Source organism: Echinops telfairi, unplaced genomic scaffold, assembly GCF_000313985.2.
Source record: "Echinops telfairi isolate 266 unplaced genomic scaffold, ASM31398v2 ScPeMD7_2;HRSCAF=8, whole genome shotgun sequence".
NCBI classification, from domain to species: Eukaryota; Metazoa; Chordata; class Mammalia; order Afrosoricida; family Tenrecidae; genus Echinops; species Echinops telfairi.
The window spans coordinates 9159951-9175935 of NW_022103898.1; the positions used below are offsets into that span (position 1 = coordinate 9159951).

Consider the following 15985-nt stretch of genomic DNA (forward strand, 5'->3'; position numbering starts at 1 on the left):
TGACAGGGCACCAAGGAACCAAGGCTTAGAGCCTGGCCAGGGTGTTCAAGAAAGCCCAGCCCCAGCCGGTCCACAGCTGCAGCCACAGGCGGGGGAGAAAGATGATCAAGGTGCAGGGTCTTTGTTTCCCGTCCGGTCCTCACCTGCCCGCACTCCCCTGCAGATGGCCCTAGGCGCCAAGGGTCTCCTTCAGTGCCTTCTTGTCGTGGTCCTGTGTGTGCTTGAATTTCCGGTGTTTCCCCTTGGGGGGCCGGCGGACTCGGACTGTCCGGATGGTCTTCCGCGGTAGGGGCGTCCTGGCTGCTCGGGAGAAAGAAAAGTATCATCAGCCCATGGAGGACGATCCTTCTGAACCAGTTCAGACCCCGTGGGCTGGGCGAGGCCAGAGGGGGCTCTGGGAGCAGACTTTCTGAGCTCAGATCCCAGCTCGGTTGCTTGGCAGCTGTGTGTGTCCTGGGGCCACTTACTGACCCTCAAACTGCGCCCCAGTTTTCCACCCGTGCAATGGGGATAACAAGACACGGAGAAACAAATTGTCATCCGATTGCAGAACGTTGGGACAGCTTCAAGATGGCATCCTCGCCCCTCCGGGGGGGAAACAACACACAACAGAACTCACTACCATCCGTTTCATTTTGACTCGTAGCAACCCTATAAAACGGGGTAGAACGGCCCCCTGTAGGTTGAAACGCCTCACAGGGGTCGGAAGCCCCGTCTTTCTCCCTCAGAGGGCGATCCTTTCCCCGCTTCTTGAATCTGGGTAGGACTGGGCCTGTGGAGCCAGTGAAAGAGGCGGCCAGGGGGCACATCGAGGAAACGCTCGGCTGCTAACCGAAAGGTTGCCACCGGCAAAAACCTGGCACTCTGCTTCCCTGAAGACCGCAGCCAAGGAGCCATGAGGTGTCTGTACTCTCACCTGGGCCAGCTGCCACCAATACAAGGCGCGATGTTGTGCCAGCTGCAGGCCTGAGGCTTAAGAAGGCCTAGCAGCTGCCGCCTCCGTGCGCTGCAGAGCTCTGTGGCTAACCAGGTCAGCAGTTCAACCCCAACAGCCACTCTGAGGGAGAAAGCGGAACGCTGTCTATTCCCATAAACTTTTACTCTGTTCTAGAAGATCCCTGATGGGGGGTGTGGGGGCGTCAGAGGGGTGTGTGTGTGTGTGTGTGTGTGTGTGTGTGTGTGTGTGTGTTGTGTTGCTGTTGGCTTTTTGATTTGTTTGTCTTTTGGTTATTTGGGGTGGTCCCCTGGAGGACCCTCATGGGGAGGCGAGACCTGGGGACTCAGTGGGGAAGAATCCAACATTTGGGACAAGCCTCCTGATCACACCAGCCCCAGCTGACATCTGCAGCCGTACCAGGCCAATAAAACCACCCGGCTGAGCCCAGTCAACTCACAGACGCAGGAGAGAAAAGATGGTTTTAAGCCATTGAAATCTACGTAAGAAGTTATACATGGCAGCTGCTATGATTCACTTATGTCTTATTTCCTCCGCTTGAAACCGGTTGGACTTTTCCCCGGCTAGTCTCTCAGCACCTTCCAGCCCCATGATGGGGGGTCGGCCGGACATCAGGAGGGGAGCCATACTCAAGCTGGGGCTTTTAGCCCAAGCTGTGACTGCCATCCGCCTGACCCTCCTGTCCCAAGAAGTGATACAGTGGAGCGAGTGGAGGGAGGGCTATGGATCAGACCTGGCTTCAAATGTTGCCTCTCTCATGTATTGACTGGGTGCTTTAGGGCAAGTCCGTGAAACGCCACATCTTTCAACAGAAAAAACAGCAGCCTGGCTTCCTGGAGTCCAGAGATAACAGGAAGGGGCTTCAAAAAGTTTGTGGAAAAGTTCCATTATGTTTCCATTCCATTTTCCCCACTTACTTTTTGAAGCTCCCCTTCGATATGGAAATAACCACAAGCCCTGAAACAACACCTCACCAAGGCCCTGGTGCTGTTCTAAGTGCATGAGGAAAATGAAGCAGAGAGGCTGGGATTTGAACCCAGGGACCTCCTTCTAGAGTCTGTCATTTCAACTGCTCTGCTATAAGTGAAAGGAGCCCTGTCAGGTAAGGTTGGCGGTTCAAACCTCCCAGTCCCTCTGAGGGAGAGAGACGAGGCTGGCTGCTCCCATAAAGACTGTCAGCCTCCGTAACCTCCCTGAGTGGGCCTCAATTTGATTGACAGAGGACAGTGAGCTTCACACGAGGTAATGACCACTTCCCTCCTGAGGTCCCAGGTGACAACCTGTCGGGAAAGCTGTCCCTGCCAGCTCTCCCCAGTCTTGGTTTGGGGGCCTCCACACTCCCCCGGCTCACTGGGCCCTCTGGGGCTGACACCTGGCCTCTGGCTGTCAGATAGGACCCACCTGGACACATGATCTCCTCTAGCAGTCCAGGGACTCCTGGGTTCAGGTACCCACACAGGGAAGGCCATGAAAAGGCTCAGAGAGTCCCCACCCCAGAGCCCAGGCCACCCGCTGGACCCTGGGCCAGGCAAAGCCCACGCAAGCTCAGGCACCCAGCCCAGAAGAGACAGCGTGTCTGCACTTCCACGGGCCACACCCCCAAGCTTTCAGGGGGCCCAAGACCCACAGGGCCAAACTGCTGAGACAGCCTTCCTTGAAGGAACTTCCATTTTATCTACAGCTCCATCGATTGCAACCTAAGCAATTGGCTCGGAAAACCGCGAGCCTTTACTGCGTACAAACCAGCCCTCTCCTGGGCAGAGGGAAGGGGAGCCTTCCCGGGTTGGTGCCCTCTGAGGGAATGCCCGGACGAAGCTGCCCAGGTGTCCACCACTTGGGCACAGACAGTCGCTGAGAGTCACCTGAAAATGGGACGGAGGGGCTCAGAGAAGGCCATGCCTGCAGGGGGCTTGTGAATAGGAGAAAAATACTAACCAAATCCACCGGCCGGCAACTTGACTTTAACTCATGGGGACCTTGGACGACAGAGGAGAACTGCCCCTTCCCCATTACCAACTTTATGAATGATCACAGCATTGTGATCTCCTGTCATTAATCGTTACAATGAATCACAGTTCATCGTGTTCCTTTGACCTTCACTGCAAACATTTGAAGGCAGCAAGACTTAGCTGGTAGCACCTAGATGTCACAAGATTTAGGTTCCAGGCTAGGCATTGCCGCTGTGCCACCTCTACCAAATTGCTGAACCTCTCTGTGCTCCAGCAGTCCTGTTACAGCAGCACGGAAGGACTGCGGGGCCATCACTCCAGCCCATTCTCGCTCTAACATTTAAAAACCCAACGAGGCAGGTGGGAGCCAGTGACAGGCGTGGAGTGAGAAAAATCAAGAAGCCAAATGTTGTGACACCTGGATTCCTGTGTGACCCTGGGCAAGACCTCGGCCTGTCTGGGCCTTGGGTCCCATCTGTGTAAAATGAGACGACTGTTTTAAGTCCTCTTCCTCTTTTCTGTCTGTCAAGCGATGCCCGGGAGATGGAATTCATGAAATCTAAGGATGCGGATGGAACTCTCTTTATTGAGAGCCCCATCTGTCACATCCCTGCTGCGCAGTTGCCCGGCCTTTCCTTGCATACCTCCAGGGACAGGGAGCTCACTACCTCACAGGGTAGCCACTTCCATAGAGGAACCCTGACTGTTTGCCAGCTTTTCCACAGATGGAGCTGAAATCTCTCTCCAGGTGGCTTTACCCCCAGGGGCCTTAGTTCTCCCCTGACCCCCAAGGCCTCAGGGATGGCGGTGCCAGGTGTCCCAGGGAAGGGTCCAGTCTTACTCTCCTTGTAGTAGGAAACCCCCTGAGTTTGCTTTCTCTGTTGGGTTTCTGCCTGGTGAGTGAGTGAGTGAGTGAGTGAGTGTGCGCTCTAGGCGCCTGCAAGCACTCACATAGCAAAGCAGGAGGTCACAGATGGGGTGGGGGTGGGGAGACCTGCCTCTAGAGCAGGAAGGTGAGAGAAGCAGCTTCAGAAAGCAGTGGGGCTTGGGCAGAGCTGGCTCCGGGGACTGGCAGAGGGAAGGGCGTTTGGGAAGGCTCAGAGGCAGTGGGTCTAGTCCAGCCTTTCCAGAAGGTCAGCCTGGCTAGGCTGGCCTGGTTTCCCCAGTGGCTGGGAACACAGCTCTGTGGGGGGCCTAGAGACTGGGCTGGCCTCTGGGCTGTTCTCTGAGAGGGAAAGGCTCAGATGAACTGAAGCAAGGGCCAAGGGCCGGAGCTGGAAGCAGGCAGGCAGGAGGGTGGGAAGGGGTGTCCGAGGTAGGCTCAGGAAGGGGTTACCTTGCTGCTGCTCCTGGGAAGCCCCTTGGCTCCGGGTCACCGGCCTGGCCGCCACCACCGTCTCACACTTGCAGGCCAGGTGGTCCTCCAGGGTCACTGTGACCTTCTTGAAGGTTGGCTGCTTGTGCATAATCTCGATCTTTCTCACCTGGAAGATGAGAGCCCCAGACCACCACTGTAGCAAGCCATCCACTGGCCCCACAGGGCCCCCTACTCCATCTTTCCTAGAAAGCCCAAGAACGGCCCCACAGGGCAAACACTGTGGCCCAAACAATAGCAGGGCCTTGCCCTCTGCCCTTCCATTAGCTTTTCCATCAAAACAACCCGACCTGGCCTCCCACTTGGCCACGGCCCCACTCGCTGGCCCCCCGGAGAGGGAGGAAGGCATTTCCGGGTGAATGTGAGGCCTGGGGTGTCCTCATTCCTGGAGCGCCAGCCAAGGTCAGGGGCTGCAGCAGGGGTGGGAGGTGGCTGTCTGGAAGGAAGTGCGGGCCAGCTTTACAGAGGGGGCGGCGGGAAGGGGAGGTCAGCTGTCAGGTGGCTGTGCATGGAGCTGGGAGCACGGGGGACAGGAGATAGCATGACAGCTGGGGCGGGGGAGAGAGTGACCTCATGATCACAGGTATGGGGTGCTGTGAGGGCAGGGCGTGCAGAGCGTTCGGAAGGACTGGGCTTGCCGACCACGCCGGGCCTAGGGAGCTCGGCCAGCTGCCTAAGTCAGTGTGCTTGCAAGGCTGGCCTGAGCAGCCGTTGGCCGACAGAGACCTTTACTTAAGGGTCAGGACACCTGAGGCTCCCAGGGCCCTGCGCTGCCCAGAGGAAACTGGGGGGCTCCTCAAATCCCGCTTTAGGATTTGAGGATGCAGCGTGGTGACTGTTTAGAGAGTGGCCCTGTCTTCAGCCTGGCTCTCTGCACCCTCCTGCTTAAAGACACACAGCCACCTAGCCGAACTCTCCTTCCAGAACTAGAGCCTCAAACTAGGGAGGGCTTCAAAGGGCCTAGGCAAGTCCCCAGAGAAACCTAAGCCTGAAGGGAAGCCATTAGACAGGTCCCTTCCTGAAACCCTGCGGTTCCCACCTCTAAAAAGACGGTAGCACCTCCACACCCACACCCGGCCCTGCCTGGAGGCCATCTATCCCTGACTTTTGCTTCCAGCGGCCTAAAAGAACTCGGGAGACACTGGGGTGGCATGGCACACCTGCCCAGGTATGCTCCCCAAGACTGGCCCTGTCTGGGCAAAGCCCAGGAGCTGGCCAGAAATGTCTTCAGTCCCCATCCCTTCCCCGCGCGCCCCCCCCCAATGCTATGCCACCACAATGGAAGTTAGGTCAGTGACAAGCCCCGGAGTGTTGCTGGGCCCCAGCTGGGTGTACCTGGACGTGCCGCAGCTGCACCTGGGTGGGGCGGCACTGCACATTGCGTTTGTTGCAGCAGCCGGAGCAGCGCTGCACCTCCACGCAGGGCGGCCACACTAGGTAGTTGGCGTTGCTGCGGTCAATGAGGTGCCGGGAGATCTGGAACACCTCGGTGCGAGTCTTGCACTCAGCGATTTCAGCTGGCTCGGCCACGGTCATGGTGTCTGGAGGGAGGGGACATCAGAGGGCAGCGGCCGTCAGGAGGGCTGGGGACCCCTTACTCCCCACCACCACCTGGCAGAAGCTGGAAGCCCCTGGGTGGCGGTTACGAGTCCAGCCCCTGGAAGGTGTGAGTTCGGACTCAGCTGTTGTCCATCTGGGGCTTGCTGGACAGGTTGCCGAGCTGTTTTCCCAGTTGCCAAGTGGGGTGGATACACTGCGCACCCAACATGTCACGGTAAGCTCACTCAGGGACCAAGCTCACTGCCTCGTCTGACTGGTGCAGTCAGTCAGTCGCAAAGGGCCAGGCACTCCGTTAGCTCACGGGAAATAAGCAGACAAGTCAATCCAAGACACAGCAGCCTTCCCGGACAGGGTAGAACTGCCCCTGTGGCTTTCCAAGACTAACTCTTCACCGGAGTCCAAAGCCTCGTCTTTTTCTGCTGCTTTTGAACCGACTTTGAGCTTTGCAGCCCAGGTGGTACCCCACTGCCACCAGGGCCCCTTGATAGTCATCCCACCCGGAGGGGGAGGATGGAGAAGTGTTTGCTTGGGGTGGGGAGCACTGAGTTCTGTAATCGGTGGTGAAATGACGTGGCAAAGGAGGGTGGCGAGATGCACACAGCTTAAAGACTGTCCCCGTGTGGCTGAACTGCATCTGTGGGACTTACACGTTTTGTTGGGTAGATTGTCACCACAATCGTGAGAGGAAGAAAACAAGGTTCGTTTCCTCCCACTAACCCATGGCCACTTTAGCCTGAACACTCCCTGGGGGGTGCTCCTTCTGAGTTACATTGTAGCCTCTTCCATGCCCAACGCTGTAGTTTATGTTTACATTGTAGCTTCTTTCAAAGCCTCAGTTCCTCATCTGTGAAATGGGATGACACCCCCATGCCGGCTTCTTACATGGGGTCGTGGAAACTGTTCTACCAGCAAAGCCTGCAGGAGGAGTCTACTGCCGTCTTTCCTGGGTGAAGAAACTGCGGGTCCAAAAGTGAGGTCAGTTCTCCGTGTGCAGGGAGTGGGGGTTGGGGCTCTCAGGTCCCCCTGGTCACCCAGCCTGCAGCACAGGCGTGGCAGCGTACAAAGAGCAGTAGGGGTTCAGGGTGGCCACTCGCCTGGCCTGGGAAAGTTTCCTGGGACCTGGTGGCCCTCCCTCTCTTCCTGCTCCCGCTACCTGGGAGCTGGAGGTGGGCCGTGGCCATGAAGAAGCCACACAGCCCACCAGGGACAGCTCGGCTGGCATCCCAGCCCCTCCAACTCCGACTTCCTAGCCGTGTGACCTCGGGCTAGTTCTTGACCTTCTCTGGGCCTCGGTTTCCAACTCTGTCAAAGGGGGGCTAATAAGATCTACCCTCAGAGTAGATAAGGCCCGGAGGAGTGAAAGGCGGCGCTGGATTCAGGAGACAGACTGTGTATTGGGTAGTGAGATGGCTCAGCCCCCCATACGGGGTGAGGAAGGCTCTCATCTCATCTCCGCGTTCAGCTTGGTCCCTGGGTGAGGGGATGGAAGTGCATCGAGCCGGCCCTGGTGGAGCTGTGCACCCCAGGATCCCCATCCTCCTTCCCTGGCACCCTCCCCGGGAGGGGCAGCCATTCTAATCCCAATCCTACCCAGGCTCCTTCTCCCACGGGAGCTCTCTGCCTGGTCTCCGGGATGGGATCTGGTCAAATTCAGGTCCGGCTCAGGCCAGTCTGCATCTGCAAGAAAAAGGCATGGTCAGACCTCTACCCCAGTCCCACAGGCAACTGCTGGCTGGCCTGGCTGTGGCATGAGGGCCCTGGTGGCAACAAGAGCAGAGCACGAGCTCTCCCTGGGCACCCTACCCCAGAGCACAGCCCACCTCCTAGTGCCCCTGAGTCCACCCGGGGTCCTGGCTCTGGGCAGGGGCCTCCGGCCACATCACACAGCCATGGGCTCAGGGGAAGCAGGGCCCTGGCTATTTCCCCGGGCCCACTCCGGGCTCCACAGCCATGCTGTTGGCCAGAACCCAGAGCAGTGGAGTTAAAAATAAGCCTTGCCCTGTGCTACTGTAAGGAACCCTCCTGGGTCCAAAAGGGCGGGGCCGGGCTCCATGCCCCCCTCCACCCAACGTTCCCATAGGAAGTGCTGAATGGAGAAATTCCCAGAATCCCCAGGGGGAGACCAGCCTGCCCTGGCCACAGCCCCTCTGGAGCCGGACAATGGCCTTGCTAGTGAGGAGAGGGGGTGGGAGGGGGCTGGCCATTGGGGTGCAGGGGGGCTGAAGGCAGAGGAGAGGGGTGGGGAATAAGCCTGCTCTGGAGGAGCCCTGGGCCTGTTCCCCACCAGCTTTGGTCTCTCTCACCCTGTCTCTCATTGAATCTGTTTCTGTCTCCCATCCCCTCTCCAACGATTACCCCCACTCAGCGATGACTGCTTCCCCCTGCCCGAGAATTCACGTAGCCCCTCCCTGCTCAACCAGGTGGCTTGGTGGCTGGGTCAGGCTGGCCCCACTCAAGAGGTTGCCCCAGGCCGGCTGCCGGGAGGTGAGGTTGGGCAGGAGAACTCTGAACTTGGACTTTGAACTAGGGCTTCACAAGCAGGGCTCACAGGTGGGTGCCGAGCCAGTAAATAAGTGAAGGGGTGCTGTGGGGTGAGCTCCCACCAACCTCCCCCTGCCCCCCTGGGCAAAGGGCAAAGGCTCCGGTGGCTGCAGCCGGCCAGCCACCGAGGTCCCAGGGGATCATGCTTGGAGGAGACTGGCCTTGGGAGCCCAGTGACAGATGAGCTTCCAAGTAGCTGCTCATACGCCACTGCCTGCCCATCCCTCCCTGCAGTGCCCCTGAAGGAGAGGGCATGGGGAAAGAGTGCTGGGTGGAAAGGTTAAGTCGATTAGGAAAAAATCACTCACATAGGCGGGCTATTGAAAACCTCGGGCAGATCTGACCCCCACCCGGGGTGTGGAGGGGCTGCCGGAGGGTGGGGCCAGGGCCTTGGAAAGAAATGGCAGCAAGGCTAAATTTGGAAGTTGCCCCATTGTGTGGCCAGGGCTGGCCAGGCGGGCATGAGGTGGGGGTGTGGGAGACATGGGGGGTGGGACTGGTGAACAATAGGTAGGCCCAGCGAGGGCCCCCTCCCGCTAGCCTGGAGACCCCCCAGCACAGGCGGATTTGAAAGGGTCCGGGGAATGCTTTTGAGAGGGAGCCAGGGGCCCAACGGGGACAGAAACAAAGGCAGGAAATGCTGTCCCCCATAGATAGCGTCTGGGCAAGGATTACAAAGTGACAAAAAGACAAAGCCCCTGAGGGGAAGGGGTTGCAAGGGGTGCTGACCAGGGCTCTAGGGACCAAGCCAGGGGTTAGGATAGAATGGAATTTGCTCTGAAGACGATGTTTATAAATACATTCCCGACCCGGCCCGTCAGCCCTGCCACATGTGTGCCACCGAGCACGTGCCCAGCGCCGAGCGCGCTGCAGGCATGGCCATCGGCAGGGCTGTGCGCTGGCCCGGGCGAGGTGTTCCCGGGAGACCTTGGAGGCCAGGTCCTCAGCCAGGGGCCGGGGAGAGTATTCCTCCCGCTCCGCCCTCACTGGCCGGGTCCCTCTCGGGATAAGTCCTCAGCAGATGCCCTGGACACCTTCTCCCTACCTGCCACGCCCAGCCAGACCCACATGTGGGTGGCTGTTCTTGGCACACTCCAGGCCCCAGGTACCAACCCACCCCTGCCCCGGTTCCTTGGCTGTTGAGGAAGAAGGGGCAGGGACGCCCTCGGGTCCTCGGAAACCCGAGCGCTGACAGGACACCGTTTACCTCCGGTGTCACCGTGCAGCACACGCTGGAGGTCATCGAAGGAGCGGATGGAGTGGTCACTCAGCATCTCGTAGAACTCCTCGGGAATGGGGTCCCCCTGAAGGTGACACAGGAGGGGCAGCGAGTGAGTCGAAAGTAGGGATCCCCAGCCACGGGCATTACCCCTCCTCCCGCCTCCACACACGCCCAACCACCTGCCCCAAGGAACCCTGAGGCCACAGGCAAATGGATATCCAGGACAGAGGCCGGAGCACAAAGGCGGCACCCCCACGTCCCAGCAAGAACACCAGCCTTCAAAGAAACACACATGCCTCGGGACTGAGGCCGTCTTGGCTCATAGAAACCCTATCGGACGGGAAACTGCTCCTGGGGGGTTCTGAGAAGGTAACTTTTTAGGAGAGTAAAAAGCCTCATCTTTCTCCCACGGAGAGCCTGGTGGTTTCGAGCCGTTGACCTTGCAGTTAGCAGGCCAATGCATAACCACTACACAACCAGGGCACCAGGAATCTGAGCCTGCATTGTCCCACTTGATGTGGGGTGTCTCTTTGCCCTGCCAGGTTCCCAGGAGGCTGCCACAGTCGGCTTGTGGCTGCTTCTCCCTCTGCGCCCGACAGCTGGTAACAGCCAGCATTTATCAAGGGCACGCACTACCCATTTTACAGATGAGAAAACAGAGGCTAAAAAAAGATGTCGCACTGCTTGCCCCCGAGGTGCTATAGCAATGAATGTTTTCCAACCCACATCCTTCTGATGGCAGGGCCTGGGTACCAAAGCCAGGGTCCTGGAGTCGGTTCCGATTCAACTCATGGTGACATTCTTGCCAAGTCTCTGGCGGCCGCATGAACAAGATGGCCTGAGTCTCCAGCAAGGAGGAGGAGAGTGGGGATCCTCGGCCTGGCAGGGAAGCCTGAAGGCTTCGCCACGCCCCAGGCCCAGTCAAACCCTATTTTTAGAGGCCCTCTGGCCTCTGACCAGAAACACTTGAAACTTAGTAAGGGCTGTGGAAGGACCCACTCAGAGCCAGCCTGCCTCCTGGGAAGCCTCGGGTCCCACCACAAAGCGGGTGCGGTCTAATAGGAGGGTTACTACCTCATCCCCCATAATCCCCAGAGATCCGTGGGGTTAGGGCAGAAGTCTGTAGAAAGGTAGTTGGGGGCCAGGGGAGAGGCTGAGATGCACACTGACAGTCATTGCCAAGGGGATGAGAAACTGGGTCAGGTGCCCCCACGTGACCGAGGGCTGAAGCTCGCGCAAACACACACAGGCTGACTGGGGCCCCCAGACACACGCTCCGGGCAGCATCAATGGTGGAAGGGCTGAGGCAAGGAAGGGCTCCGCCGACTGACCTCCTCACGGCAGTATAGAGGGAGCTGAACCGTTGACTAGCATCTAATTCTGCTAGAGACAGCAAGGGGCGGGGGAAGGGGAGGAGAGGGTGCTGCCAGGCCCCCCTGGCACACGCACAGGCCTGACCACCCTGTGCCTCTATTTCTCCTTGGCTAACCAGCTGCTGTTGGGTCCAGCAGGGCACTTCCGGTGGATTTCAGTAGCCAACCTTTTGGGTTATCAGCCAAGATCGTTAATCTTTTACCACCACGCAAAACAAAACAAAACACTAAACCTATTGGCACGGAGTCAATCCCAACTCATAAACAAACAAACACTCCCTGCCATCGAATCCATGCTGAATCAAAGAGACCCTGCAGGATAGGGGAGAACTGCCCCTGTCAGTTTCTGAGACTGGAACTCTTTACCGGAGGAGAGAGTCTAACATCTTTCTCCCGAGGTGCTGTTGTGGTTTCGAACTGCCGACCTTGAGGATTGCAGCCCAATGCATAAACACTACGCCAGCAAGGCTCCAGCTCCTGGTGGCCCTATATAGGGTTTCTGAGACGGTCACTCTCTCCTGGAGCAGACAACTTCATCTTGGACCAGCCCCAGGAGCAGTTTATGGGTTTGACCCACTGACCTTGCAGGTAGCGGTCCAGCACCGAACCCACAGTGACCCCCGGGTGCCTGCCATCATCCAGAGACTCTATAGTTCCTTGAGTCTCAGTTCCTTTGTCTAAATGTGGCACGGAGGCGTCTGTTGGTGTCTGGGGGTCGATGGGGTTCGAGGAGGACAGGCTGGGTTGGGGTCCCAGCAGCAGCAGCTGGGCCAAGAGTTGGGTACCTTCCTCCCATGTCCTTGTGGCACAGCTAGTGAGCAGCACACGAATCCACAGCTCAGCTGCCCTCCTCCTCTTCCCCATCTCCATCTCCAAGCAAGTTCACTTCCAGCTAGCTCCTGGGCAGAGATGCCCTTCATGACCAAAGGTGCAGCCAGCTCAAGACCCACCGAGAGCAAGTCTTCAGGGAGAGCCACACCCCCTGGCAGCCAAACCAGATTCCTGTCTATGCACTGTGTGACCTCAGACTGTCCGCTTGCCCTCTCTGGGCCTGGAGCTAAAATAATCAAGGGAGTTGAGGAACATTTTATTGGAATCTAATTCTGCCTAGAGGGGGCAGGAGAGGCAGTGAGGAAAGCGAGGGGGGGGGGTTGGTTAAGGGGGCTGCCAGGCCTCCTGGCTCACACACAGAAGGAGCAGCAGGTATCTGTGAAGAAATGATCCACACACACCCAAAGGGAAGGGTCCAAAGGTCAACTCCCAAATCGACACCTGGCGCAGGGGCCACACTCTCCTGGGCCCACCATGGGACCGTTGGCAAAAACCCCAAAGGGCTGAGTGAAAGCCCCAGATGCAGGTCTACCTGACAGCGCATGGAAACAAAGCCATAGAGCCCCCCCCCCCAAGGCTGAGGCAGAAGAGCCTGGGGCTGGGGGGGCGGGCGGGCAGGAGAGGGGAGAAGCGCACTATAGGTGCTCAGTCAACACTGGCCTGTCGCCCTGGTGTGCTCTAGCACACGAGTCTCCCACCTCCCCCACAGAAGGGCCACCTGGGCTAGCCTCTCCCCAGCCCACCAGCAATTGGCTTCCAAAGAGGTTACTTTTTTGAAGCAGGGAGGTCACTGCTTCATAGGCTCCCGGTAATGAGACCACAGAGGCCCAGAGCTCACCGCCAGCCCCTGGACTTGAAAATGACACTGCAGTGGACACACGTTCCTGCCGACTCGCAGCCAGGCACTGGCTACCTGCTGTACCCACCACCTGTCCCCAGAGCCTGATGCTTCTGTCTGCTCCGCCTCCAGAGCTAGTAAGGGGCACCCAGAACACCCCCCTGCCCCAGTCACCATGGGGGCCTTGCATCCTCCCTCCTGGACATGAGGCTCTTTGTCCCTGTACAGGGAAGAGTTCTCCAACAGGAACTGAAAGCGTTTCTGGTTGCTTCGGCTTGGAGGGAGGGGGTCCTACTGGCAGCCAGTAGGTAGAGGCTAGGGACGTGCCATGCACAGGACAACCACCCCAAATGTCAGCAGTGCTGCGAGGTGGCGAAGGCCCTGACAGAGAAGGACCCAGGGCTGCGGGATCGGGTTCTGCCTTTGCCGCTGAGTGTGGAGTAGCCAGGAGTAAGCCGTGTAGCAGCCCAAAGCCTCCGCTTCCTCCTCGTTTAAATGAGGCTGAGAAAACCTTGCCTGGGGTGACGGTGCCTGGCAAAGAGCTGTCAAAGGCCTGCTGGTGGCGCACTGGTGAGGTGCCCTGCTGGTGATCAGCTTACAGGAAACAGCCAGACAGCCAGACAGCTCTGCTCTGAGCAGTCATCGCCTCAAGGGCACACAGTCACAATGGGCCCTCACGGTCAACACTCTTTGGGCGGGAGCCTTTGAGGGTAGCAGCAAGGGCCACCTGTGGACAGTTTTGAGTCTGACAACGGGTGGGTGGAGAGTCTGCCCCCGGTGACAGACAGAGGGTCACTCTGGCGTGTCCCCAGTGCTACACCACAGGACCTGGCGCGCCAGCCCCACACAGGCAGCGCCCTGTGGGCTGGCAGCCCCTTCCGGGCTTAGGGGTGGATGAGAGGAGCCTGAGGGAGACCTGCAGGGGCACCTGCTTGGGGTCTGGGATGGTGGAAGACCAAGAGTTTGCTTTTCCTGCATGCAAGTCTAGAGGTTTCTTCAGGTGAGCCGCTCCCCTTCCTGCCCCTAGGAGCCCGGGCTAGGAGGGCTGGTGCTGTGACGGTGACCAAGTGGCCCCAGATCCCGGGGTTCCAGGCAGGGTAAGGGCATGGCCAGGAGGCAGCCAAAACAAACAGTCTCCTCCCTGCCCCACCCCCCACGCCAGCTGCAGAAGGGAGGGAGGGCACCTGTGAGGCCAGGTGAGTTACCTGCTCCCAGCCTGGCTGACAGATCAAAGGGGCGTGATCCCCACCCTGCTGCTGGGCCCCAGCACACACACTGACAGGCACCCCACCCCCCTGCCAGCCTCTCGTGCCACCAAGGGAGAGCCAAGGGAGACACAGGCTGGGCCTTGTCTGTGGCTGGCCGAGGCAGAAGCTGACAGGGCAGCCGAATACCCGCTGGCCAGCCGGACGCTGTCAACCCTCATTTAGATGGACTGTCAATGCCAATGCCTTCGCAGAGGTCACTCTGCACGGACCACAGAAGCCACTGACAACGCCGGCCTTTCCCGCCTCATACTTCCTCTCCCTTATTGCTCCCTTGCACCAGCCTCCCACACCACCACCACCACCACCCCTGGTTAATGGTGGCCTGGCCCACCCTGCCCTCTTCACTCTCTCGGAGCAGGAAGACAGCCTAGCAAGGTCCAATGTGGGCAGCCCACCGGAATCACAGCCCCCAGCCAGTGAGGACGCTTAGGGGAGGCCCTCCAGGCGATTCTGCAGTTCTGGAAGCCCTTGGAGCTAATCTCAGTATCTTAGGTGGGGAAACTGAGGCCCATGAAGGCAAAGGGATTTGCAAAGCTACACAGAGCCCCTGCACCTGCCTTGCTGTGGCTTCCCCACTGTCCTGTCCAAGTCCCAAGAGATTGAGAAGAAAGATGTGCTTGTCTCTCAAGAAAAGGGGGGTGGGGGCTGGAAAGACAGATGTCTGCTGGTGGAGTGGCTGGCCATGCTAGCTACTGCGCCCACCCCACCCCCACCCCCACCCAGGTGAGAGTGAAAGGAGGCCGAGTCTACAGGGCACCTAGCAAGCACTGCAACTTCTGCTCCTTCTGCAGTCCTACCCTCAGGGACAGCGGTGACCACTACAAAGCTCTCCAGAGAGGAGTGTACCCTCTAGACAGGAACACAGATAAACTAAATAAAACCAGTCTCTCTCTCTCTCTCTCTCACACACACACACACACACACAGCGCTTCTAAATTCGATTTGCTCCTGACCTTGCACATTTCCGGGGCTGGGTGATTCCAACATAGGCCTTCTCCCAGCCCCTCCTAGTGCCCCCCGCCCCCCCCACACCTCAGGCCATCAGTAAACCAGGGAGGAGCTGGATGCTGAAAGGCCTGGGCGCCCCCTCCTCCTTCCCGGCAGAAGAGAGTGAGGCCAGAGGATCACGTGACCAAAAGGAGGCACCAGCCCAGAAGCCGGCTCAGCTGATGGAACCCTCCCAGACCCTGGGCCCATCCCTGCCTCTGTGCAACCAGCCCCTGCCTGGCCCCCTAAAGCTGGGCCCAGAGTGATGGGGGTGGGGGTGGGGGTGGCTGGGGTATGCATGGCCAGCCCCTGCCACTAGCCAGCCTCCTGGGGACTGACTCCCATACTGAAGGTGGGGTTAGCTGTCAGTGTAGTCCCTCCCTAGGCCCCCAGAAGCAGGCCTGGGCTCCTTCACAAAAGTGCCCCTCATACACTGCAAAGCCCCCACACACACACCACCCATCTGGTTTCTGCACCCCTGTTCCTGCAGGATTAAAGTGAGAGGCAGTGGGGCTGGGGGCATCTACTCCCCTCTGAGAACACAAACTCAGAGAGTTGCAGGAAAGGGAGGGTGCTGGATGCGGCAGTCCACCGGAGAGCGCTCCTGGAAAACGCCCCACCCCACCCACTTCATCTCCAGAATAAGATCAGCACCACCAGGAAGTGTTCCGGGTGCCCTGAGGCCCGCATTCCTGTGAGCCCATCTAGATAGGGGCTGATTTGTAGGGAGACTATGCTTGATCTGGCAGCACCCCATTTTTTGGCGACACGGGAGTGTGGGTGGGTTAAGCATATACCTAGGTTTCTGGGGCTGGAGAGACCCCTGGCACCCGAAAATAAATAAATAGATAGATAAATCAATCAATCAATAAGCGGGCGTCCTGGTGCTGGACCTGACGGGAGGGTCCCTCAGGTTTTCCACGAAGGAAATGGGTTCGCCAAAAGGTTTCAGGGCCTATGTGGCCCACCTGTTGCGCTAGGGCGGGCACCTGGCCCTGAGTGTGCGTGCCTATGTACGTGCGTGGGCGCGCGCGCACGTGTGCTCCCGTCGCGGGTGCCGGGCCGTGCGTGCGTGCGTTTGTGTGC

The 15985-nt window shown here is 58.8% G+C and overlaps 1 protein-coding gene across 1 annotated transcript in view; it reads right to left on the reverse strand.

Moving 5' to 3' along the window:
• Positions 1 to 15985, reverse strand: part of PDGFB (platelet derived growth factor subunit B) — a 19755-nt gene that overhangs the window by 1958 nt on the left and 1812 nt on the right. Inside the window, exons 2-6 of the mRNA XM_004700262.2 lie at positions 9588 to 9684; positions 7430 to 7516; positions 5615 to 5820; positions 4241 to 4388; positions 144 to 300 (exon numbers count right to left, since the gene is read on the reverse strand). Coding sequence (XP_004700319.1) covers positions 170 to 300; positions 4241 to 4388; positions 5615 to 5820; positions 7430 to 7516; positions 9588 to 9684 — 669 coding nt within the window. The 3' untranslated portion in view covers positions 144 to 169. The remainder of the gene's footprint in view (positions 1 to 143; positions 301 to 4240; positions 4389 to 5614; positions 5821 to 7429; positions 7517 to 9587; positions 9685 to 15985) is intronic.